Below are 25,226 nucleotides of genomic sequence, written 5' to 3'. Positions count from 1 at the left end.
ATAAAGTTATTCAAGCTAAAAGAAAATATATGACTAACAGTGACATCTGTTGGTGAAGCTTCTATGTACATCAACCCTGCCTGGTGCTTCTCCTTCAAAAACATGTTTTCCTCACTCTGTAACTTTTTTTTTCTTCTTCCTTCGACGTAACGTTGCAAGGAAATGCGCCACACACCAAGAAAATTGCCTTTTTTTAATAAGGATAAATATGTCGTCTTAAGGAATTGTGGAATTAAAAATGATAGTCAAAATTATTTAAAAAAAAAAATAAAGCCTGATTTTAGCAAAACTCCCAACATACGATGAAGTCGGCTATTTTATTTCCTCTCTGTCGCGAGACGGTGGACACGCATTTCTAGGGAGAGCAAAGTGTGACATAACACCTGTAAACAGACGAGTGCCCTGCGTCTTTTTCACCAAGGCCGAGCCTACTTCCTGGTGGATGAGGCAGCACCAGTGTTGTCGTAGTAGGTAGAGGGGGCAGCCGTAGTGGAGGTGGAGGCGGCAGTTGATGGTGTGCAGTCGCGGGTCGGCAGGTAGTTTGCACACTTCACGCTCCTTTGGAGAAAAAAATGGGAAGCACGGTGATGGAGTCCAGCAAGGAGAGCTCAAAGAAAATGCCAAAGAAGAGGAGAAGTCTGCGGATTAACATGCCAGTGAGTCGGTGAAGTATCAACTAATTTTGCTTCTTACTGTAACGGGAGAAAAAAAAGACTTCTTCTTTAAGTTTTAGTTAAATTAGGAGCGGAATTTTAGCCGTTTTTATTGCATCTTCGCCTGGGCTCGCGACGTTGAAGCGCGCGCATGATTGACAGCTGTCCTGCATCACGACTTTGCAATCAGTCTGGTGCGACTGCCACCTAAAAACATGCTCGCTAACGCCACAAACACTTGGCTCTTTGCACTGTTGGGGATTTATTTTGGACAGATTCTCCCCTAACGTCAAGAATTTTCATCGGCAATGTCCAAGCCAGCTCCACCCCGCGAGCACTGCAACTCACGTGTATTTTCGTCGTTTTGATGTGTAAAATCAGGAACTAGTGATTCAAAAGGAAAAAGCTCCATCACGTTTTCCAAAATCCAAGATGAGGTCGTCTCGTTTTGTCCCACCAGCTCCACAAAAACCATAGAGTAAACGCTGCAAAGTTACACAAGTGCTTAAAAACAGGAGACTCTATGATATGAGGAGCTGCGATTAAATATTTTCTGACAATAAATATAAAATAAGGAAACCAATCTAATTCATGATTCACTGTAGTCACCATGAAGGCTTTTGCTTACTTAACTTTAATTAAGTAGCCTGGAGAATTTCTGACTGGGATTTTATTTACCTTTGCTACCAGTTTTACAAAACCGTATACATTGAGTTGAATGAGGCCTTAATGCTTTATCAAACTGCTCATTAATACCAGAGCAGACTTTGCTAACAACCAGTTGGTCTTGTAACACTAATAACTGCATGTTACTATAGCAGCAGGGTAAAAAAGATGCTTTATGGACTGGCATATTATAATTTGGCATTTTGTGAAATTGACTCTACAGAAATGTATTGTGCCAGAGTTTTTAAGATTCTCTAGTGCAGGTGTATTTATTGGAAAAGTGTTGAGTTTTGATATAGCTCCATTAAAGGTATCACAACATATTTATATTGTTACCTAATTACATCTGCATACTTTCTGTCACATCAAGCATGGCATCTCTTGTCTGAAGCCCAATCTTTGGTATGGGGGAAAGATTGTTTTCCACGGTGGCAAAACATGTTTATCTTCTTTTTGAGCGTGTCAGCCCGGAGTCGTGGGTGTTAACGTAGTTCATTTTTACTCAAATGGAAAAAAAAGCTACATTGTTTTGCAAAAGCAGCATTTAGCAAGAAAAGGAGATATCAACTCGACCTGTTATGACATGCCACTTTGTTTTTCTGTTGTATGTCCTAGAATTTAGCGCTATCCTTGGAATCCTGGTCTCTCTTATGTGCAGGACTTTGGTGGATTTACTTCCACACAAGTGGAAAGGAGTCGCTCAACCGAAAGTGGCGTTCACATGATGCAGAACAAATTTTTGATGAATGATTTTTATTTTTTATTTTTTTGTGGTTATTTTTCATTTCCTTGCCAATTGTTTGTTTTCTCAAAGCTTGCTTTTTCTTTACACGTGATTTATTTTGTCTCTTTGGCACTTGTTTGTTTGGCTTTGAACAGATTCAGACAGGGATTTGGGACAGCAAAATATTACCATCACAAGGCCATCTCTCCTATTCTGCCAACACTCACTGGCTTACAGTAACATTACGCCCACTGTGTCCAGGCGTAGCAAGATCACATACAGGAAATTGATTTCTCTAACAGAAAGTATCGTCTTTCTACTGTCTGCACAAATACAATTAATTGGGAATAATTCCTGACCATTAGCTCGTATCAAGTCAAAATATATATTTCAGTCTTATCTCAGTAATATTTGTAGAATGTTAATAGAAACCTGCATTGGCTTGCGTTTTAAAAAAGTTGATTTATAACAAGACAAAATGCTAATAGCTGGTTCGCTTGCCTTAACAAGCTCTTGCACAATGACGGAGTTAAAGTTGTTGGCAAACAGGAGAGATGGGTGTGTGCTCTTGCTCCCTCAGATTCGTCACACGATTGGTTTAAACAGAAATGTGCGTATGGAGTAAGGCCAGCCTTAAGCAAATAACATTCTGAGCCCTTGTTAAGAAAAGCAGACAAAACATTTTTAGATTGAGTTGCTTTGTGTCTTCATTTGTGCATTTTACGTCCTACAGAGCTGCAGTGGTTATTTTTGCACTTTATATCATCATGCAACTTCTCCGTTTCAGTAGAGTAGCTACTATACAGAATATTTTTTGCCAAAATGTTGCCAAAATACTGTCACATTTGACTGTTTTCAGTAAATACAGTACAATCCATCCGAGTTAAAAATCACTGCAAATGATTATGCATCACTGAGTTGGAGCTCACAAATAGTTAAACTATTTGTTGTTTGCACATCCAGAGCAGGCATCAGTCAGTGTTGGGAGGAGGCTCTCTGTGTCTTCAGCTAGATTGGCTGCCACGTCTCTCGTGTCTAGTTTTGGTGTCTCTACAGTGAATAGAGAAGATTTTCCAGACTGTTTACATGATATTGACCTTGCAAAGACTGACTGATAAACATAGAAAGTGAATGAAAAACATTGTCAGTATTGTTTGGCTAAGAAAGGCTGTGATTGTCTGAGACTAACCTTATGTTCCTGTTTAAAAAGTTCCATGGAGAATGAGGCCATTAACTATGGAGTCCTACTAAGATGCTGCATAGCAGGACATTGTGTCTTAAATGAAGATGGAGACACACTGGATTTTTTTCAGTGTTTTTATAAAATAGTTTGAGCTGTGGTATTTTAGTAGCTTTGCATTTTTCTATACTGTTGGATATTAGCTGGATGCAATATGACTTTAAACAAGTGAACTCTGACAGCACTGCATACCGCTGTTTATGAGATAAGTGTTTTAGTGTGGCTAACTACAAAAACAAGAAAAGGAGAAGCGAGCAGAATACCAGGCATTCAGAAAATGCGCAGTCAGCAGCTGTCATTACACAATGAATCTCATCTCTACATTTGCACTTTTAGCATAGCCATTTGTTCTGGTTCATATATATCATGCATTAATTTGGGAACACATTGTACATAAACTATAAAAATGCAAGAAATTATCTGAAATATCTGCCCCCCCTATTTTCTCTCAGACAGAGGGTTGTATCAGTGCACCCAGCACCACTAGAGGATCGTCTGCGAGGAGCCCTGCCAGTGCCACGCTGCCCCCTTGTCCCCGGTCTGCTCCAGTGCAATCGAAGACAAGCTCAGGTTCACCCAAAACGATCTTCCCCTATCCCTCCCACCAGGATTCACCACCCAAGTCCCCCCGCCGCCTAGGCTTTAGTGGTATCTTCCGCTCTGCATCCAACTCTTCACCTGCCAGCCTTAAAATCTTCTCCAGAAGCAGGAGAGGTGAGTCTTAAAAGCTAGCATGGTGATGACTGCCTGTTCACGATGAATGTTGTTTTAATGGAAACTGAAATGGTAACTGTCAGTCAGTGCATTAACCACAGCTGTATAAAAAGTTGTATTAACCTCATTTAGGAAAATTGTGATTCACAGTCTTTTTGGGTGATAATGCATCTCAATACTGATATTACTTTGTGCAAAAGCAAAGATCTAGGAAGAAAACACTTGAAGGAAGTAAGACACAAAAGCTTGTTTGCGTTTCCTGCTGCATGTACGAGGTAAGCCACACAGAGGATCCTGTGTTTGTGAGATTGAGTTCATGAGTTCAGACACTTGTTGTAATAGTCTTAAAAACATGACATGCAGCATTTTCTCAGACACACACATTGCATATTACTGTGTCAGTAAGAAAATAGAAGCAGGGGTTTACGCGTGTTTTTCCTCCTCTCCTTTCCTTAGTGGTGCCCTGCAGGCCAACACAGTCAGCAGCCCTATCAGACAAATGAGAAAGGAGAGCCATGTTCTGTCACTATCATTATTGATGTCAACACCATTCTCTAGGAAAAGGATATGACTTGACTTATTATATTGAATCAAAGAGAAGGGAGAATTTCTATCATTGAGCATTTCATTGTAGACCCAGTTTGTCAGATTACATTACAGGTTGGGCTGTCAGCCATAGTGCAGTCACCATACGGCTATTAAAACTCATAATGGTGCTACAAATATGTGAAGTGAAGGTGAAATGACAGCCTAGGTAGAACAAGGCCTTGCTTTATGAAGGACAGACCTATGGCGCAGATTTTCATTTCTCATGTCTCAGTGTATTTAGATGTCTGATTATTACATAACCAAAACCACCCTGTTTAGCATGGAAACATCTCTGCTGGAAGGATTACATGGCACAAAGATGACTCATATGTTTTGGCTCCTACATGTACCCATTCTTCTCTGTGTCCTTGCTCAGGGTCAGTTTGGCAGTAGTTGGTGGAACAGCTTTGTGAGGGCCAGGCCTCAGGAGTCGGCATGCTGCTTCCTTCAGAGATTGTTATTAAATGTAACCAAACTGAAACCCACCAAGACACACTAACTGCCGCACTCTCATGCAAGCTGCTCAGAATGACTAATATCTGATGTGCTTTGAGACATAACATCCTCCCATTGATTATGACTAATGATGTGGCTTTAAGAGAATCATGGCCAATGATTATGCAACAAAGCATTCTTCTTCTCCTTTTCGAGTGAGCCCCCTGGCTTTCCTGTTGTAATAAGATGTTTTTGTAGACACCCTACTTTCACCACAAGGGTGTGCTGAAGGATTTGACTTTCAAACTAGTGTCCATAAGGGGGTAATGTTTTCATAACATGCAACGTTTTGAACATTGATGCATACATAAATGTGTTTAGGGGGGAATTTTGTGTGTTCTTGACAATCACATTTTCTATACTTTTTGTAATTGTTTATCGGTTGACTAATTTGTCCCCGGCGCTGTTGTATTATTTTTACTTCTAATATGATCAGAATGAGTTTCCATTTCCACCTGGTCTAAAAATGTATTTTCTCATTGCCTGGACATTGTCAGTCTCTCACAGCTGAAGACAACTGTACTGCTTTCATACCCTTATCTGGAAGTGACCAGACTCTCTCTCACTCTCCCTGTTGCTACTGTGCATTGTATGTTGTCAGTAAATACAGGAACTGGTTAGTTTTACTGACCAAATTTACAAAACGCAGACCTTACAAGGACAGGACTATTTGTATTTATTATTTTTGAGTGGTTAATTTAAGCTAAAGAAGAGCTTAACAACGTGCACCTTGGATACAGATGTGTTTTTGTAACCTAAAAAGTATGTAAATCCTCAGGGACCTGAAACTTAGCAACCTTCAAAACAAACTGAAGTGAATAACTTTTACAAGGATTGTGAAAAAAATGTTCTATTATCATAGGACGTTAGAGGGGAGGGATTTGATTTTAGCCCCTAAACTCATATTGACCTTGGGACCACTGAACAAAGTGAAGACTTTGCATAACACATTAATTGAGATCTGTACTGGATATGCTGTAACATATGTGGGCAGCAAATATTGAGTGGACCAGGTGTTAAGGATAAGTTAGGATGGTGCTATTGAATGGAAGGCGTCTGATCAGCTGACAGAACATGGGATGTCCCCCTGTCAGCTGAGGGGAACTAGTCTTCGCAGTCTTAAAGGTCAGGCCCCCAAAGGTTACAGACAGCTAGCTACACAAATGGTCGTACTGCAGGAATCCCAGCTGAACTGTCTTTCTGAATGTCTTCATTTGCAATCCCTTTAACTGGGAAAAAAAAAAAAAAAGAAAAGAAAATCTGAAAAAAATGAGTGTGTTTGTCAGATAGGCTTGTGCTGAATTTGCACTGTGTCAGAAGGGAGGGGAGTGGAAGAGGGGGGTAGTTGATGCGTAGCCTGAGCCTATCGGTGGTGCCTCCTTCACAGACTGGCCTCCTTTTACAGGCTGCTGCCATTCCTGCTATATTAAAGAGACACCACCCACAGCTGCACCTGACAGTGTGCAGCGCTGACACGGCTGGTCTGTCCCAGTTGTTATTGGGACAGACCTGGTATTTGCATCACTAACCAAGAGGGACATTTGTCAGTTGAAGCCGTGTGGAATTTACAGCTTTTTATACTGTGTAATCTTTGCCAACATATTTAGAAGGAAACACAGCAGTGTTGCCTTCTTGCTAGCCCTGTGCTCTGTGTCCCTGGAGGAATTTTTTTCCTGGATATACAAGCTTAGCCAGTACCGGAGACTTGCTTTGGTTGTCATCTGCTATTTGTAGTAGTGCTGCTCCCAAGAAAAGGTGGAATCGACAATGTAACTGAATAGCCAAATCCTTCACCAAAGTCAAAAGAAGACCACTAAATATACAGCATTTCTTGATCCATCGACTAAAGGCAACATCCTCCTTTAAAGACAAACTAAGCAACTTTCTGTCACCAGTTGGATCTACTTTTTCCACCTTTATTTTCCTACAAATATGTTCACCTACAAATGGAGTGACTCTCATTTTGAGCTGTTTCTGTACCCCTACCGTGATCCGTATGGTCATGCTCAGATTTAGTTTTGAACCCATAACTTGCTGTGTTCCATGAAGAGGTTTGGCAGCCTGAGGAGGAGCAAGAAACGGAAGGAGCAAGATGAGCTAGGAGGGAGGCATCAGTCCGAGGCATCGTATCTATCTGGTAATGTGCTGTGCTCTTCATTTACTACGTTAGACCTTTATCTTGAAAATGTCCTGCATGTTCCTCCACTTCCAGTGATCTTCAGATGTTTCAGGCGTTTTGTTTACACTCAAACAAAACAAACTGTAATTTCTAGACCTTTAATGTGCTAGTTTTACTTTCAACTGGATTTAATGCTTTAGTGCATGCTTGGCTTTGAAATTGTTTTCACATAAAATACACCTAAAATTAGAAAAACAAAATGGAACAAATGTGACAAAAAAACAAAAGGCACAGTCTTATACTACTAAGGATTTTATATGACTCATTCAAACATATTAATAGAAATCTTCAATTTAAACAAAGGATCGAAAAAGTGTAAAAATTATTAATATATCTTGGTCAAAACCTTCCATAAAAAGTTAAAAAGGTGAAAATTTGGCTCCGTCATGATTTTAAGTTTTATTGATATCTGTAACTGTTAACCAGAATCTGGTTACATAATGCAGTGCCTTGAAAAAAAAGGAAACAGAAAAAAATGCATTTTATTTTATTCTGTAGTATGTAACTAATTTTAGTAGAGTCATTTACAGCCACTCTACTTGAAACAGTCCTTTCGGAGCATTAGTTTGTTCCTTTATTCAAATGAAGTCAATTCAGAATAGCTCATCATTTGGAAACTTTATTATAAAATGGCCCAACAATTCCCACAGAATCTGCTTGTGCTTATGTTTGGCAGCTATCTCTTGTCACTAAATATTCTTTCAGATTTTTATTATAGAAAGGAGGGCATGAACAGTGTAAATGAAATGCCCATGAAATAACCATGCAGACTTAATACATGTATTGTAAAGTATTAAATCATAATGCTTGAAAGCCAAACACTTCACAGCTCCTGTTCTAGAGGCAGTCTCACCTCCATAGAGTGCATGCATAGTTATGTAAGTTCATACAGCTGTGACTGTATAAGTTAAAGCTAAAAACTGATGTTATTATTTATTTATTATTTCAAAACCCTTTTTTCTAATTGGGGTTCCTGAGTGTTTATATCACCCCTTACTTCACAGCCTACTCACCAGTTTTAACCAGTGTGCCTATATAAACATAGCCATTCATAGTTGTGATTCATCATGTTACATGTCTGGCTAGAGAAGTGTGTCCACTGAGCCTATAGTTGCCTCACTACTGCTCTGACGTCAACCAATAGGGCTCATGTTTCTCTTATAGTCAGCGTAGCCCCACATGAGTGAAAACACCCTCCTGCTCACGGGGCACCCACACTGAGAGGATCTGCTTTTAAAGGTGTTGCAGTAACACAGCTTTGGCCAATATTGCGTCAGTCCAAACAGGAGACATTACCTTTTTTTAGACCTCTAATAACTGACCACATTACAGATATTCTGTTAAGATAATTCATATTATATGTAAAGTAATTGTTTCATTATTAGAATACTGAAATTTTTTATTTTTTATTTTTTTAAAGAATTGTTTTGTTTACCCAAAGAATTTAACTCTATTATCATACAAGAATATGTGCAGCAAATCCTTGCATCTGAGAAGAACATGGGAATGTTTGGCATCTTTTCGTGCAAAATGAGTTAAATTAATTGTTTAATAAATTGTTGCATTGCTGTTGGAGTTCACAGCAGCTGTGATGTTGCTTTTTTCTCTCTGTGTCCACAGAGGAGCTGTGTCTTTCTGTTTGTGCAATTAGTCAGTATAAAGTATTTTTCGTAGATAACTTCATGTTAAAATAATACATACGTAGAGTGCTGCATACTTTTGTTTATGTGCAAATTTAGATGGCCTGGACTACTTACAGCAAAGCATCTAGTTCCTCTTTCCTGGGTTGTGGTAATAGCCTGAAGAGAGGTCCCAAGCCCCACTGTTATCTCCTCCTGTGGAATGTGCCACAACAGCGTGGCTAAAATAAGAAGGCTCACAGCGGAAGCAGGGCACACTAAAGAGGCCCGGTACACACCAATTAAATGTCAAGAGATAGTGTAGAGTGTACTTGGATAGAATGGCAAAAACACTACGCTGTACATACTGGCCCTCATGTCTTTTTAAAACCTCTTTCTCAAAGTTGGTTACACAAGATATATGATAAAATTACTGTACATAGAGATTGTTTTTTTGTTTTTTTGGTCGTTTCAGCTTATCCCGTGAGTTCAGGGTCACCACAGCGGATCATTGTCCACATGTTGATTTGACACAGTTTTTAGGCAAACCCTCCCCAATTACTGTTGATGGCTGTTACTACCGGGCTTGGACCGGTACTGCACAGCTGGGGAGGGGAATGGGCTGTTGGGGATTCAGTGGCTTGGCCAGAGCAACTTAGACTTATAGCCAGGACTGGGGATCGAAACACTGAACCTGTGGTCCATGGACGCGTGCCTTTACCAACTGAGCTACAACCGCCTCCTACTGTACATAGAGATTAACATGAAGAGTTGTGTCGTGGCTTAATTGTGAATGTGCACATCCAATTAGCAATCAAGTGACAGTCAAAAATACATGTATTTTCATTCTGGCCAGTTGACTCCAGTAAATGTGACATTTATACAGTCATGCTTCACTGTCACACCAATGTTGAATATGTGGACGTGATAAAAGACACCTTGAAGTCTCATGGTGGAGACTTTGCAAGATGCACCATTTGGTCCACATCATCCATGTCACTCATTGTCTGGCCTCAGAAATATGTCAGCAGGTTGGAGCTATGGCAGCATGAGTGACGCACATCACCCTGTGTAACATTATGACGCCTGATGTGAAAGAGCATGTGAGCTGCATCATGTGACAGACACTCTGACACATTTGGAGGAGCTGTGTCACTAACACCTGACTATTATATGGAGTTCGGTGTAACACTGTGGAGGGATACCAAGAACACGAATATTAATCCATAATTTCTATCATATCATGTTTACATTATCAATGAATATGCCATGGCAATGTTTCTAGGCTAGAGTTAGCCGTTAAATAAAATCAATAACTTTATTACCATAATGCATTTTTTAAACTGATCAAGATTTAATTTAATACGCTTTTGTGTCGTCTTGTGATTTGCTTCAGTGATATTTAAGATCTACAATTTGAAATATCTAATGAGGGTCAGAGAGATACTCTTTGGGATTAAACACACCTCTTCCTGAATGCCAAAGAAGTCTGTGGCATCATGTAGTTTAAGATCTAATTTAAGGTACGGATGTTAAAAAAAACTAGTATGCCAGGGACAGAAACAAGAATAAGGCCCACTACCAAAAATGAGAGGCTTTGCACACACAGGTGTTTGCAATTTAGTCTAATTAGACATCAGCTCTGGTTGAAGATGGGTGGGGTTGTGCTGTATATGGTTTGCTGCACCGTGTTTAGAAGTTCTAATCAGACAGAATAAGTGAAAACACTTGTGGGACTGAACCATGGGTGGTTAAAATCAAAACCCATTTTTTAAAATGTGTGTAGCTGGACAAATCTTAGGCAGGATGTTCTGACTTCAAAAAGGTCTTATAAAACTCACAGGAAGAGTGGATCCAAGCTGTTTTTAACTATTTATTTCTGTGGACACATCATGTTGCAGCTTTCCTTACAAATGTCCTCCTACTGAGCTTCTCTCTGTTAAGGATATGAAACTTGTCTTTCTTTTCTCATTTTGTTTAAAAAGACAAAAACCTGTTTTGTTCCAAACTCGGCAAACAATTTCCGTGCTTCTTTTCTTTAACCATATGGATCCCAGAAAACTACTGCAAATGTTATAGTAATTGTTATGGAACATTACAGTACAGTTAGCATTTATAAAGTAAAGCAGTTCAACACTAGAAATAACACCTGAAGGATTTAAACAGCTCTTCTCTTACAGTGTGTTTGCTCATTATTAATATTATTAATAATTAGTGAAGATTTGTAAACATCATTATGATTTTAAAATGTTCTGTATATATGGAGCTTCATTACCCAAAAAATAATTTTGACAACACAGTCCAGCTTGCATGTGGGTTTTACTCCTAATTGATAAAAATGTACTTTAGGAATATAGCAATTTCAGATTTTAATATATGAGAACTTTTCATCCATACTGGATAGATCAAAACTTTATAAACTTGTTATAACAGCACCACAGTACAAACAAAAAATGTTAACAAAATGTTCATTTTTAATATTAAATGTTTGTTTTGAGGACGTGACAAACTAGACCCTTGACTTCTCCCAAGTTTGTATAAAAATAAAATAAAATAAAATATAGAAGGAAATCCGGTGTCCCTGGCTGTGAATTTCTCTGTGGTATCGGTTTGTCAGTAGTAAGGACTTTCTCAGTCCTTAATGGATCAGATATGCATTCTTTCTCATTCATGGTATCTGCAGCAAACACAGTTGTAGCACCTCAGTCCTGCCAACTAAGTCAAGAGTGATACCATATTATGTCTTTGTGTCGCTACAAATGTATGTATGGATTGATATTGTTAAGTTATCACTTCTAAGTATTGGATCGTTTCTACTTTCTTTGCCAGGACTTTCTTGAAAAAGAGACTCTTAAATGGTACGTTCTCTGATAAACAAAATAAACTAACTAAATTAACAATTGCTCCACAGCCTCTGGAATCTCCACACCACCAACTACCCCTACCCAGGCATCCAGCCAACCTGTTTTCACCCAGGACATACCGCAGAGTGGCCCCAGTCTGGAACACCTGGAGCCAAGCCTCCGATCCCGGTCCCTTTCCACACCTCCAGACACAGGACAACGCCTCAGCCTCCCTTCTGCTAAACCTCCTATCCCTTACTCAAGTCCTGTGTCATCTTATTCTACCTCACAACAAGTGAGTCATGCCGCACAAATATTTTTAAAAGATGTTATCCTGTTCAAAAATGCATGTGTGTCTATAACAGTTCAGAGCTCACAAGCAGTGACAGAACAATTAATTCATATGGCTCTAACTATGATGAAGATCTGTGTGCTAGTTCTTGCAACACTGAGGACTATTAGTACTTCAAAATAAATGTGATGTGAAGATTTTCCATGAGCAAGTGCAACTGTTTTAAACTTCACCAAGTTGGTACTTTCAGGAGCGGTGTGAATTTCACAAGTAATGACTGAAGTTCCCTGGGGCCTGTGTGTGAATTTGTAGAATAGGTGATATATTTGTTGCTTTTACTCAGAATTGTCAGGTAAAATGCAGTTTCTTCACCCTATTTTCTGGAAGCACCAATTAAATTTCATGGGTCATAGATGTTGAAACTAATTTGTATTTTCCTGTGTAGCTGCACAAAAGTGCCCTTACAAGCCTTGAGTGCAGGAGTCATTCCACTTCTCTCTGAGTCATAAGGGTTTGCTTTGACTTTGGTGAAGAGAAAGCAAGGATGATGCAAATCTCTTTAGATCAAGCTAATGCTTGAACATGCAGAGTGTGTCAACAGCACTGTTTGCACTATTTGCTCTGAGCATCAGTGGCCAAATGAATGTGTAAATATTGTTCCAGGATTGAAACAATATCTGAAACTGTGTTTGATGTCAGGATAGCTGCTGCAAAATTGTCTTCTGCTATAAAGCAGCTGAGAATAATTTTGTACATGTCACAGGTTTGTCTGGAATCAGACAGTTTGAGTCAAGGTGTGATACCAGATTCCCTGCAGCTAGTGAGAAATTACTTTATGACTTGTACTGATTAAATGAATAGTTGGGTGAAAGTCTATCTTAGTCTGTCTGCTGTGAGTGACTGTGGGCTCTAGCCAAAGGAGGCAAATCAATATTTCATCACCTTAGTTGTCTACTGTTAATATCAACATTGAAGGATTCATGATTGCGGCTGAAGAGTGATGAGTTGAACGGGTTTTCTGTTTATCTGCTTCCCTGGAGTTTGCTGTAATGGCAGAGCAGGCTGCGTATCTGCTGTGATGCAGCAGGTGGAGATTTATGAAAGTGCAGGAGTAGTTTCTGGTGAGAAAAGTGCTGTGTCACCATTGCAGGGTGACGCTGGGGACTGTTAAACATCCCAGAGCAGGAATAAAGCTGTTCTCATATTGCTGCAGGATATACTGGATTATAGGGACCAGGGGAAATCTTGTATCAACAAGCACCCTTTGCATAGGCTAATGCCTCAGCATGACAAGGCACATTTCATGCTGTGAGCTCACCTGTGTTACGTGTGATAGGCAAAAAGCACATTTTGCATTTTATTTTCTCCTGCTGCACTTCTTGCCAGAGTTGTTTTCGAATATCTCCGCCATGATTCTCATTTTGTCAGGCAAAAAGAACTCTAATGAAGTGACAAGGCATCCCCAGCTTCTTGCTGCTAAGCAACGTAAGGGATTTCCTAATATGGTGAAGCCTATGTTGCTGTGCACGGAGGGTGTGTCCTCAACGCGTGCAGCTTCCTGCTTTTTACCCCCCGTTTCATGTGAGAGACTTTTCCCGTGGTAAGTGTTGACTTGCAAAATAAAGGCTTTAAGAATGAGACCAGCTGAAAACTGTAGTGGGATTAGTGCTCGTGCGTGTGTGAAGTGGCTGCTCGAGCAGCGTACAGGCATTGGTTCCCCCTACTGCAGCAAATGAATCAGGACTGTTCCACTCGGAGTTTTGAGGGGTGTCCGTTGTCTAATAAAATGTGCCAATGAAGTTGTAGCTACAAAGCGCGAGGTTTTATTACGCTACGTTTGTGAAATGAGCGGAGGAGGAGGAGTTTTATGCAATCGGTAAAACACCGGTGGCGCACGTCATGTGTGTGTGAGTCGTTGTGGTGTCTGCGCACCACACGGGGTGTGATCACAGTCTGCTGGGGCCGCTGGGGAAAATTCGCTTCACCCTGCTGCTCACTCACAATTTACGCAAAGTTTTGTGGCTCATCGTTGTGCGTTGTGAAGATTTGGTGCGCTCGCTACTGCAAACGTCTGTCTTTTCTCCCTTTCACAGGTCTACGGCTTTTTCGAAGGCATGCTGGAGAAACTTGAACTAGATGATGACGGTAAGATGAGACCGCTGACCCGCTGCTCTCTGTCACTACATTCAACGCAATTATGTCGAGCTTCATATGTTAGAGGTGATATCGTGAGTTTCCAAGCATTTTGTCTGCAGAATATTAGGAGTTTTCCTTTTATGTTCTTGGTTGTTTACCAGGCTTATTCCACGTGTTTTACTAAATCCAAAATATTAGGTAAAGATAAATCTGTAAATACTGTACTTTCATTGCATTGTCATGGAAGCAGCGCCGCTTTGGTCCACAGAGATCCAGCTATTCATCCGCTCTGTAATGTGTCAGAATTGATGGAATTCCCTTCACAGGATTTCGACTAAGCGGTTTGTTGCACAAACACTGCTTTATGTAAATGACTCATTACTCAAGCGGCTTATTTCTGCCATGGTAATTGAATGTTTCCAAAATAGTGGGAAAGGACTCTTGATTTTGTCTGTAAATATATATATAAAAATGTCATGCCAGTTTAATTTAGTTCCTGTAAGGGCAATGATGAGGGTAATAACAAATCTGAGTGGGGACCTTGGCGTCTCACTCAGGGACACACCTGGTGGATAGGCTGGGATTTGGTCCCACAGCTTCTGCATTCTGTCCTGGAACTCTACCCATTGAGCTACCAAGCAATAGAGGCACATATTAGTATAGCACATTGTCAAGAGCACAACAAAATGATCGTGTAATTAAAAAAGAACATTCTCATTTTCATAAAGATTTAATGTATTAGAACTTTTGTTTTAGACTGACTTAGTTTTTGCTTGGTGTATCTAATAATGTATTTCCAAACAGCAGTACAGTGGCAAATCCTCACATAGTTGGAACAATTGTTGTCATAATTTCCTGTGATGAATTGCCTAAACCTTCATTTACTTTTCTGCCAGTCAACATACAGATTCATTTGCTCACTTTTTCATCACCATATATGTGGGGAAACATCTTTGCTGTCTTTGTTTTTCCACTGTGTCTGTGCTTGTTGGTGCTTAAAGCAGAGTGTAATTATCAGTAAGATCGAGCCACAAAGTGGTCCAGGCCCATAATGGTTGTTTAGGCCCTGAGTGTGTTTTGTTTCCAGTCTGTCATTATGTATTCCCTGGGAGATTTATCCTTCCTCTAAAAGTATATTCCTGCTTTTTCTTTTCTTACAGTTGCTGAACCTGAGAGTGATATTTACATGCGCTTTATGAAATCCCACAAGTGCTACGATATTGTCCCCACAAGCTCCAAACTGGTTGTGTTCGACACAGCACTTCAAGTCAGTACTGACTGTCTGTTTGCCTCTCTGTTCTTTGTAATAACATTGAATATGCATGACAAACGGCTGTGAGTTCATTAGAATTGTTACACTATTAGATTGAGTCATACCTCTTTTCCTGCAGAAGAATCTTGTTTTTATGGTTGCTTAGGGCTTGATACCTGAAAGAGATGCTAATCCTAAGGTAATGTTTAGTAAAATAAGCAGGATATTTTTGCCTCAGAGCAATTTCCTTAAGATGGTTAATGAAATTGTCATAAAATTGTTAAACAGTAATCCTGGGAAGGTCTGACCTCTTTGATGAGTAGATCTTCAACTACTCAATTCATAGAAACTAGGAGTTAAGAGCCCTTATTAAAAAGAAGTGGAAATACTTAAACCAACACAGTCATCAGAAGTTTAGGCAAAATTTTGTAAAAAGTTTGTCTACTCATAAAAATCTGACAGCAACAGTGTTGTACTTGTTCAGAAGAATTTCCATTACAGGTTTGCAGAGCCCAAGATGACAAACAATTTATGTTCAACTTAAATGCATATTAAACAAACAGGGCAGCAGTTTTTTGCCTTTAAGGAGCCACTTGTGTTCTTGTGTGGTGAATGAAATGTTTTTGCTGATGAACCTTTCAGCTCTAGTATTTTTCAAAGTCTTTTATAATTTAACAAAATATTACTTTTCCACTGTTACTTCACAGGTTAAGAAAGCGTTCTTTGCCTTGGTAGCCAACGGTGTACGAGCTGCCCCACTATGGGACACAGAAAAGCAGAGCTTCGTAGGTAAGAACCACAAAACCTTTTCAGACGTCATGACCTTGTTTATGTCTGCTCCTGTTAGATGCTTAAATTATTAGGTCTGCAAGAACATTGTTGTATTCTTGTTTTTAATATCTCCAGTTAACTGCTGATAGGTTGTAAGCTTCTGTAACGACACATACAAGCAACAAAGTACAGTAATTTACCAAAATCTGAAAGATTCCATCTATCTGCTTATGAGAATTATAGGCTTATGAACCTTGTACATGCAAAATCAAAGTGAGGAAAAATCCACCAATTCTGAAATGTGTCGTGCATAACACTGAAGCACAAAACAAAGTCAAAGTTTTTTGTTACTGTTCAGGTCAAACTTAAGCATGTAATACATACATACATTGTGTTCGAAGTAAGAGAAAAAAGTTCTTCAGTCATTACAAAGTATCACCAAGAAGAAAGGAAGGCTTCTATACACTTTGTATACCATGTCCATATTAAAGATAACGCTATAACTTTTTAATCTGCTGCATTTCTGTCCTTGCTGTGGAGCTAAATGAGCACAGTGGCCCATGGTCACGGCTACTGGAGCATGGTGCTGTTTTGAGCTGTCATAAACCATTAAGCACCACAAGGACCCCCTTCTGTACTAATATGGGCTCAGACAGGTCACATATAATATTCAACAGCAACAAAAAACTGACTTTAGACTTTTAGAAATGCAAACCTGTTATTGACGCAGCATCAAAAGCCAAACCAATAGGTGAACAGGCTTTGTTGTGCTGCTTTGTGAGCCCGTGATAAATAATGAATGTCAAATCAGCAGGAGAAAGCAGTGGTGAGGCAGTGATGTGCTCTTTGAACCACACCCTTGTATTCACTCTTTTCTACCTAGTCACACAGAGCCTGCAGTCAGTTCTCTAAATGTTCATTGATTCAGTGTGTTGTGCTGCTTGTTTTCTTGCAGGAATGCTGACTATCACAGATTTCATCATAATACTGCACAGATACTATAAGTCGCCTTTGGTAGGTCTCTTTGACAGGTATTGTTTGCATGACACTTATCATTGAAGATTTCTTTTAAGCCTATATATATTCTTGTTGTTATTTCAGGTGCAAATTTATGAATTAGAAGAACATAAGCTTGAGACATGGAGAGGTAAGTATCATCTTTAAAGCTATTATGTTTTTGTGTTTTAACTGTTCTTTAATATATTATTTGTTGATACATAGAGGTTTACCTTCAAGCAACATTTAAACCTCTGGTCAACATATCACCTGATGCAAGGTACATCACCTTACTCTAAATAGTTCTTTAGGTTTTGGTTCTTATTTGTCAGATTTCGTTGTGCTTCTCGTGATTGTGCTTGTTGTTTGCAGCTTATTTGATGCAGTCTACACCCTCATCAGAAACAAAATTCACCGCCTGCCTGTCATCGACCCTGTTACAGGGAATGCACTTTATATTCTCACACACAAGAGGATCCTCAAGTTCCTCCAACTCTTTGTGAGTGAATTTTAACCCCACATCACATGTTGAGTGATATGATGTTTATTGTTATTATTATGTCATTTACTGGTTTTCTGCATAAATTGGTCGTGAATTGCGATCTGACCTTCTATTCAAAAATATCAACAAAAACTGTATTTCTAAGCTGGTAAAACAGTCACGGTCTTTCATGTCTTTTATTAAACACACCCATTAAACATGCACGGTGATGGTAGAAAAGGTAATGGCAACAGTGTTTTAGTAACTGGTTGAACCCAGCAATAACCTTAAGCAAGTACTTCCTGTAGCTGGGGATTAGACCTGTACTATGTCTGGGAGGAATTATGGACAAATGTTCCTTACAGTACTACTTCAGGTCAGCAATATTCTTAAGATATCTGGTGAGCGGCTCTTTTGAGGTCATTCCACAGCATCACTGTTGGGTTGAGGTCTGTGCTCTGACTGTGCCACTTCAAAAGGTGGATTTAATTCAGTGTTTAGCATCTTTGTCCTGCTGCATCAATCAGCTTCTGCTGCTAGTGGACAGAGCCACCCGGACATTATTATGTAAGAGACCATGGTAAACTTTCAGAGGCAGCAAAGTGTCTCTAAATCATATTGCTCCCTCCACTGTGCTTAACTGTTGGTATGATATTTTTATGTTGGTGTGTGGTTCTCTTTTTATGCCATACATATTGCACTGTGCACTTCTCAAACTTACAGTATCAAAGTGGTCTTTGGCAAACTCCAGACATGCTGCAGCGTTGGTTTTGGTAAGGAATGGCTTCTTCTGTGGCTTTCTGCCATGGATATTCTGCCTGCTCAATATTTTGCCCATGGTTGAATCATGAACCCATGAACAAATTCCAATAAATCTTTCAAGTCTTTAGCTGGGGCTTTTTTTATTATTATTATTTTTATTTTATTTTTTATTTTTTCAACTTACTTGGTCATCTGTGTTCTGCCTTTTGAAGAGGTCCTGGCCACCCACTTAAATGGAGAGTAGCCACAGTACAAAGTTAGCTCCATTTATAGACAATAATGATTAAGTGTTTGGTTACTTAACCCTTTACAGTTGCAAATCAACAAATCAACAATTCTTGATTGTAGGTCTCTGGGTACTAACATTGGCTGACGCTGCTTGTGACTAACACACTGACAACGTTTGACTGTTTTTACAATCGGTAGTTTTAAACCACACCTCGATTTTTAGTGTCATTAATTACATACCAGGATTACCAATGGGTGTGTTTAAATATAGACACGAAACATCATGAGTTTATGTTTAATTGGCTTAGAAATATTTAGTTTATTAATATTTGTGACTTTGGTGAAGATCAGATCAAATTTTAATTTATGCAGAAAGCCAGAAAATTTGATTACTTCTACTGGAACTTTGCCTCTTTTTTTCCCCCTCTACTTCCCCCAGTGGTGAGTGTGTGTGGCACACTGTGTGTGTGGCAATTAAGAAACTATGATGAATTTGATGGAGAGTGATCTGATTGAATGTGTCTCCATTGTGCGTGTGTGTGTTGCAGATGTGTGAAATACCGAAACCAGCTTTCATGAAGCAGACTCTTGCAGAGCTGGGTATTGGTACATACCATGACATTGCTTTCATCCACCCGGACACGCCTATCATCAAAGCACTCAAAATCTTTGTGGAGAAACGAGTGTCTGCTTTGCCTGTGGTAGATGACTCTGGTAAGCTAACAACATCCAGTATTAGAAGTATACATGTATAAACACATACACTCTATATCTATCTAGCTATCTGTATATATTTACTGTTACTTACTGTTTCTTTTCTTTTTTTCAGGCAAAGTTGTGGATATTTACTCCAAGTTTGACGTGATTGTAAATGAGGATTTGTAGAATTCAGATTTAATGCCAAATATTTAAAGTTGGTCTGTGATGTAGTGTCTGGCGTTTATACGTTAAATCGGTGTGTGTGTGTGTGTGTGTGTGTGTGTGTGTGTGTGTGTGTAGAACCTGGCTGCTGAGAAGACATATAATAACCTAGACATTACAGTGACCCAGGCTCTGAAACATCGCTCTCAGTACTTTGAAGGAGTCGTGAAGTGCCATAAAATGGAAACGATGGAGACCATTGTGGACAGAATAGTGAAAGCTGAGGTGAGACTGACATTTGCACACAGTCTATTCTCAAAGACATTTACGTTTTATACTATTTTTATGGTCGGGTGTGTGTGTGTTTTAATGTCAGGTGCATCGACTCGTGGTAGTGGATGAGCGCTCCAGCATAGAAGGCATCATCTCCCTGTCGGACATCCTCCAGGCCCTGGTGCTCAGCCCTGCAGGTATAGATGCTCAGCATTGCTAGCCCCAACTCCCCTTCTGTCCTGGAACCTGAGCTCTCTCTCCCCACCTGCCCTATAACCCTGCCCCAGGTAGGGAACACACCCGTTTGGCTCACGACTGGCTGGAAAGAGGCATTGTGCCTGTCCAACATCCCACTTGTTCTATTGGATGCGGTGTTGTGTGGAATCTTGTGGCAGAATAAAGAGTTAAAACATGCCACTAGTTCAAAACAAGCTTGACATAATACACTGAAATATATTTGCAGATGTATGGTAGTTTAGTTTTGATATAGATTTGCTAAATAGTATATGAGGGGGGGAAAAATGTAAATATTAAGTTCAAAGTTGGATAGATCAATCTGTCATCAAGGGAAACAGTTTGCTCTCATCCAGCCCAGGAGTAAACATTGACATTTTCCAAGTGGGTTAAAGGGGATCTCCATTGATTTTCCCCCCAAACAGCCCCCCTCCCCGGCCAAACACTTCAAAGTTTGTTGACAAGTCAGGGAGTGTGTCTGCATACATGTGCAGTAGTATGAAGCTTTTTGTGGATCCATATTGAGCTGTGCAAAGAATGCAAATTAAAAACAAAACAATGCAATCATTTGAAAATCATTTGGATTGATTTGAATAGAAATCGTGAAGAGGCAAATTATCAAATGGTTAAACTGAGTAATTTGAGTGTTTATAGTATATGCTCATTTTGAACTCCATGCCAGCAACACATTTACAAAAACTTGGAAAAAGGGCAACAAAAGAATAAACATAACGTGTAACTCTAAAAGCCACCTGGTGAAACATCTCACAACTAATGAGGATATTTGTGATGAAAAAGACTTACAAATTTAAAATACTTGATAAACCCAATCCAAGATTGCACCTCAAGCAGCACAATTGTGACCTCTGCATATCCAGCAGTTAATGGCAGAATTTAAATAAAAAGCCCAAAACCAAAATATAATCTGAGAACTTGGTGTAACGCTAGCTTCAATTTAGGGCAAATCATTAAATAAAATCTCTATCAGTGTTAGTGTAAGTAAATCATGAGTTGGAATTGGTTTGTCTTCTGCTTTGCCATAACACCTACCAACCTTATAACCCGTTTCCCAGACTTTTAATTTACACAGGTGTAACCACATTAACCTGTGATTCTCATGTAAATGTGAACCAAAATAAAACTGCCTGAGCACAAGATTTCATTATTCAATGAGGCATAATGTGCCCCATGCTGACGATTACATATTAATTTACAGTACGTCTTTCTGAGTAGTAAGCTTTGATAAATCACTATGTGAAGGCAAATGACAAATGGTTGCATAGTCTTAGTGATATCAGTTTTACATGATGTGGTGGGATCAGGCTAATTCCAATCATTACACTTCTATAAAGATAACATAAGATGCAAGCATTGAAAGCTTAGCACGTTATATTATTCAACCTAAGATTTACTGACCTGTTTATCACCATGCATAAATCTCTATTCATACAACTCGAGTTTTTGTGAAACTAAGCCTGCACTGCAGCTTCTCAAAGGTTCTACACAACGTCCAGTGGGGAAGTCATTGACTGCTTCAAAAAGAAAGAGAAATGATGTTTTTGAAAAGAGGAAGCTTAGTTTAGACATTGACATGTCCCCATGTTATACACACATAAAAAAAAAAAAAAAAAGCGAGCTAATTATTCTTACTTCTGCTTTTATTTCTTATTTCTGCATCCTCACAGAAACAGGGTAACTGTGCAAAGTAGAAACATTGATCTATTAAAAAATGCTACAGTCAACATGTGAAAATGGGTTTAGAATTTTGTCTGGTTTTGAAGGTATGAATAGTTTTTTCCATTAGTCCTGCAGTGTAATTGCTCATTGACGAGGTTGTGTTCTACACAATTATTAGTCCTTTTCATGTTTCAGTACATTTATTTCCATACTGAGTCCCAATTTGTTGCTTTTCTTCCCCTCCACAGATACCTGTAAGGAAGAGAACCTGACTTAGTAAGAGAGTGGAGGCATCAGCTAAAGTGGAGACGTGGTGGCAGTAAATTAGTTTGAAGGTGGAGATAGGGAGTGTGAGGCATCCAGAACCGGTCGAAGGTCCAGGAGACGCCTGCAACTGATGCACTACAGAGGCTTGGAAACCAAAGAGCTAGACAGCTGAGTGAAGTGTAGTTCCTGCACTGAGAATTGATTTTCTAAATAGGTTTTTGTTTAGTTTATTAAACACTGATGTTAATGTACACACATACTGGATAATTTACATGTATATCTATATACACACAAACACGCACAGGAAACACAGGAAAATGAAGCAGTTTGATGAGTTTGGGCTTCGGCATTTTGGGTGGTTGTTGTTGTTGTAATGATCATGCTGCTCTCATCAGTTGATTTTTAGTCCCATTTCCCAAATGTTATCACCTCCAGGAAAGCTGGGCATTTATCAGTATTTCCTGTAGAAAAGATGAACATTGACTGATGCAAGTTAATGTTAATGTATCAAAAATATACTTCACCGCGATGTGGCCAATTTAAGTGTTAACATACAGTTTGCTATTGTCATGTTGGAGCACTTAATGTCCAGTGTTTATTTGTGCCTTTTGTTTGCCCTGCACACACCAGTTTAAATTTGTATTTCTGTATTTTGACTACTTGTTCTCAGAGCAGTGCTAATATTTGGAATTTTAAAGAAATGGAGGTCTGACTGTAATATTAAAGTAGTCTGCAAATCATGCCTTCTACTTGTATTTCAAGTGATTCTTCTTCATTTAGTTTTGTTAGTAAATTTCAAATTATGTCAAACTTTGTCCAGAATTACATATAAGTAGAAATCTTAAAATCAGATACGAAATAAAATCGAACTCATTTTGGCACAAATAATTCGCTGAGCAAGAGTAAGAATTCTTTTTGTGATGGTATGAGAAGAGGGAAAAGGTCTTTTTAAAAAACTTTTTTTTTTTTTTTTTTTTTTTTTTTTACATGTAATTCCAGTGGCTTTGACGCTTCAGATAATCTGATACTCAAAAGCCTTCAAAACAACTCGGTTATCTCAGCTGTAGCTCTACAGGACTCATCTCCATCTCTGACTGTAAATAGGATAGTTTTTGGGAAATGTCACAGAAAGCTTTATTTTTATGAATGTGTAAACGTGTACAAAGAGACTGCAGTTTTAATGTAAATTTTTGTAAATATATTGTGGCAATATATTTTTGTAAATATATTGTGGCAATATATTTTTGTAAATATACTGTGGCAATATGTCCAGTTCCAATAAACTTCGTATCAGATCAACACGTACTGTAAATGTGCAAGCATGAAAAATGACACTTCAGCAGTATGAATGTTTTTTTTTTGTTTTACTTTTTCTAATTTTCTGGCTGTGGAAAAAATAAAAGGACACTGAATGTACTTTGAAGCCTTGTTTCTACTGCGTTTCCACATTCTGTATACACATGCAGTATTTAGCAAACCCTGGATTGTAATTCTGATCTGATGTACCCGTTTCAATACATGAGGGGTCTTAGGGAGATTAGTTGTGCTGGATTCGTGATATGTGGATGAAAAAGAACAAAGTGACCCTGGATGTTAAGCTTTCCTTACTTTATTTTTGGCTTTTGCCTTGTTAACCCTCAGCAGCAGCACAGTGTTTAAACACCTGAGGGTGGTGTGAAACTGGAAGGTGTCGTCTGCAGCCTGCTTGTGGTGGTTACTGGTTATTGTGGCTTTAACTGTAGTAAAGCGTAGCCTCACATGAGTTGGCTGCTTCTATATCAAGTAATTTAAGTATTTTCAGGTTAGCTGAACTACCCAGCATTTTTTTCACATCCCCTTACATTCATGGTGTAAACAGAAGCGCTGAAGCGAGCGGTTGTAGAACAGAGAATATGAATTAAACCACCGAACATCAATCTGCAACCACTGTCTTTTTTTTCTTGTAAAACCAATAAGATTGAATTCACTGTTTTCTTCACTGTTTCTCTCCAACTGACAAAGTTGAATATTCTTTAGCCTCTTGATCGAGATTCTTCTTACCATTTGTGTTTTGTTTCCAGTCTGAGCACAAAATAAATCAACATGAATATGCAGGCTTACACATTTGTGGCTGTTGAATGAGTTTTCCTTAATTAGCTTTTAGCATCTGTGTGGTTTTGCTTATCACAGACGTGACTTTTTCCATGTTGGTTCTCCTGCTGGTTGCCCTGTACGACATTTGGATCCTTGTTTCACACATTTCTCTAAACCCCTCTACTGGAATAAAATGCCTCACCAACCACAGAGGGCCGAGCAGCCATCAGCAAAGCTGTAAGCTGCTGTGTGTTCAGCCCTGGAGCTTTTTCTTTTCATGGCATGCTGCCCCGAGGATATTTTGGAGCAGGGATAGGCAACCATGTGCCAGAGTGTGCTGAGAAAAGACTGGTTTTTATTTCAGCTGAGCACTACAGCAGCTGATAGTTCATCCTCTATATTTGCGCACGATCGGCTCAGTGAAATCAGCTGTCATTTCCTGTAAATGAACAAGCAATTTGCAGACTCTTGGCTCCTCTGTGGTTGCCTTGTGTTTCAGACTCAGCTGCAGCAATGTAGGGAGCGCGTAGCAGCCACAAGGTGACACTGTAGTACACGGCTTTAGCAGAATAAGCCTGCACCCAAAATCACGTATCTACAGTTGATTCCATCCTGGTGTAATAAGTAACAACCTCTTTCTCATTGAATATTGACATTTGAGCACAACATAAATGATTTCTGATCTCTTTCAAGGAAATAGCTTGATTGCACTAGGAAGTTTTTACTGCAATAGAGGTTGCCTCTAAATGAGGCAAAGGTGCCTGGCATAGATCTGATGGACTTCCAAATGAGGCTAAAACTGGACCAGACTTACTCCAGACAATCTGCTTTGATCTCCCAATCTCCCCAGTGTTATCCAGGGAAAGCCTCCTCAACACCTTGTAGGCCTAAAGCAGAAGAGGCAGGAGGGCTTCACTATACCCCCCCCCCCCCCCCCCCCCCACACACACACACACACACACACACCTCTTCTCAGTGTCCATTTCACTCACTTTATACACACACACACACCATCCACACCCACACTGGACTCTCTTTTGAAAGTCTAGGGCCTGATTTAAAATTCTTCTTCAGAGCGTGTCATGCATTTTATATGCATGGTGAGTGGGAGAGAGAGGAGGGATTGCGTGGGGCTCCAGCCTAAATGAACTTCCCTCTGCTGTTGGTCTCCTCAGGGATGTATCCACACACACACACACACA

At 39.4% G+C, this 25,226-nt stretch overlaps 1 protein-coding gene across 3 annotated transcripts; it reads left to right on the top strand.

Moving 5' to 3' along the window:
* Positions 1-352: 352 nt before the first annotated feature.
* Positions 353-23,367, top strand: LOC137098439 (5'-AMP-activated protein kinase subunit gamma-2-like). Of its 3 annotated transcripts, XM_067474671.1 has the most exons (15): positions 353-656; positions 3,736-3,997; positions 11,790-12,016; positions 14,107-14,158; positions 15,310-15,416; positions 16,109-16,190; positions 17,128-17,186; positions 17,274-17,319; positions 17,394-17,448; positions 17,541-17,667; positions 19,188-19,353; positions 19,469-19,506; positions 19,639-19,785; positions 19,877-19,970; positions 21,933-23,367. In XM_067474671.1, exons 1-15 carry the CDS (start codon positions 573-575, stop codon positions 21,959-21,961), a joined length of 1,575 nt encoding a protein of 524 aa, XP_067330772.1. In that variant the 5' UTR covers positions 353-572; the 3' UTR covers positions 21,962-23,367. The 3 variants fall into 3 exon arrangements, with proteins under 3 accessions (XP_067330772.1, XP_067330773.1, XP_067330774.1); XM_067474672.1 differs by lacking the exons at positions 353-656; positions 3,736-3,997 and adding an exon at positions 6,504-7,217; XM_067474673.1 differs by lacking the exons at positions 353-656; positions 3,736-3,997; positions 11,790-12,016 and adding an exon at positions 13,590-13,613.
* Positions 23,368-25,226: the final 1,859 nt, after the last annotated feature.

Source organism: Channa argus, chromosome 14, assembly GCF_033026475.1.
Source record: "Channa argus isolate prfri chromosome 14, Channa argus male v1.0, whole genome shotgun sequence".
Taxonomy (NCBI): domain Eukaryota; kingdom Metazoa; phylum Chordata; class Actinopteri; order Anabantiformes; family Channidae; genus Channa; species Channa argus.
Note: the sequence above shows the minus strand (reverse complement) of the source record. Positions and strands in the feature narration are given on the sequence as shown.

Coding starts and splice junctions, on each gene's coding strand:
- LOC137098439 (XM_067474671.1), top strand. CDS start 573: ATGGGAAGCACGGTGATGGAGTCCAGCAAGGAGAGCTCAAAGAAAATG. Junction 17,187..17,273: donor GATACTATAAGTCGCCTTTG/GTAGGTCTCTTT, acceptor TTGTTATTTCAG/GTGCAAATTTATGAATTAGA. Junction 19,354..19,468: donor GCCTGTGGTAGATGACTCTG/GTAAGCTAACAA, acceptor TCTTTTTTTCAG/GCAAAGTTGTGGATATTTAC.